Below are 1,574 nucleotides of genomic sequence, written 5' to 3' on the forward strand. Positions count from 1 at the left end.
CTAATACGTCACCTTTAACTACCAACTCCAACATCAGTCTATGTGTTGTGATTCTGTAAAACTCATGAATGGTGTTTTCTTCACCATCCTCTAAAGGTCATGATGTTGCACACCTTTTTTCTTTTCCATCAACCTCCCATTAACATTAGTCTGAATCTTCTTCAGCTGTGACCTTTTCTCCCTACAAGTGTCAGAATCCGTCTACTGAAGCTGTCCTGTTAGTCTGCCTCATAATGTTTCTGCAAAATTCAGATTTTCGAAGAAACTGAATGGTGGGTTTCAATGAGATAAAAGCCATAATCATCAGAATGAAAATAAAATATTCAGTTGAAACCAGAAGGTTACATACACCAAATAAAAGACAACTTTTTTTTCTCACCATGTGAAGTTAAATCAAACCAAACTTCTCTGGTTTTAAATCTCCAAGATTATTTCTATTTGCTAATTGCCACAACAATGAGAGAGAGAATATGTCTGAGGTTTATTTATTCAAATTCAGGAGCTGACGTAAATTTCCTTTGCACTGCATGACTTGAGTCAAACATTTTGGGTTTCCTTCCACAATTGTTTTACTGTGGCTTGCTGGAGTTCTGGTCCATTCCTCCTGACAGAACTGGTAGAACTGAGTCAAGTTGTAGGTTGACTCTAAAATATACGTTTCCCTCATCGATTTGAATTGATGAACTAAATTAATTCTTTGACATTTACAGGATTAATGTGCCTTGTGCTTATGTTTATAAACTGTGTTCAAAGTTTGATGGAATTTTCATAAACATTATTAGGACATAGTAAATAATTAGGTTGTATTTACATATTCTGAAACGTAGTTGATTTTCTGTGTATAAAATCCTAATTAATGTTCTGGTTTTAAGGCTGAATTAGGCCCCACATCCAATCACGAGGTCCGAATCCCATCATCAGCTCTTCAGAGAATCAGAAGAACACATTCGGAGGAAAACATCTTGGTGGTTGCCTCGGTGATCAACAGCACATTGTTTCAGGTTCGATCCTCTGAACAAGCAAGTTCACTTTTAGCTGGACTTCCAGCTTAAGCTAGCATGTCATTGTGAATGCACAAAGTGGTTCTAGTACACAACGAAGCCTATAGAGACGGATTGTCTATAAAGAAAGTAGAAACACTGTTAATTTTTTTAGAAGATTTTAAAGAGAGGTCAATTCTGTCTCTTCATTGCAGCAAGCAACTCCTCAGAGCAGAGGACGGAGGATAATTCCCCAGCCGACTGTCAGCGTAGAAGGAACTGTTATAGGAGGGCTAGTCCTGTTTGTGAAGGCTGGAAAGCAGTCAGTCAGCGATCTTATTGAGCCGGTCCAGTTAATCTTCAAACACAATAATGAAATGGTGACTAAATAAATACAATAATTACAATAATAAACACTTTAAAAACAAGACTTTTCCTTCATTTTGATTCCTTTCTATGTTTCAGGAGAACAATGGAACATGTGTGTTTTGGAAGGAGGATGAAACAGGTGCAAAATGGATGCAAACAACTTTTCTACTCTCAAATGAAAGCATCAAGTCAGGATTTACATGTTTGTTTTTCTGCTTTCATTAG

General features: G+C 36.9%; 1 protein-coding gene across 1 annotated transcript in view; it reads left to right on the plus strand.

Moving 5' to 3' along the window:
* LOC106935570 (uncharacterized) overlaps positions 1-1,574 on the plus strand; it is an 8,116-nt gene extending 6,542 nt beyond the window's left edge. Inside the window, exons 4-6 of the mRNA XM_015016096.1 lie at positions 873-1,001; positions 1,196-1,360; positions 1,446-1,574. Of these exons, the coding sequence (XP_014871582.1) occupies positions 873-1,001; positions 1,196-1,360; positions 1,446-1,574 (423 nt within the window). The remainder of the gene's footprint in view (positions 1-872; positions 1,002-1,195; positions 1,361-1,445) is intronic.

This window comes from Poecilia latipinna, unplaced genomic scaffold (genome assembly GCF_001443285.1).
Source record: "Poecilia latipinna isolate Pla-1442-1.1 unplaced genomic scaffold, P_latipinna-1.0 Scaffold1980, whole genome shotgun sequence".
Taxonomy (NCBI): Eukaryota; Metazoa; Chordata; class Actinopteri; order Cyprinodontiformes; family Poeciliidae; genus Poecilia; species Poecilia latipinna.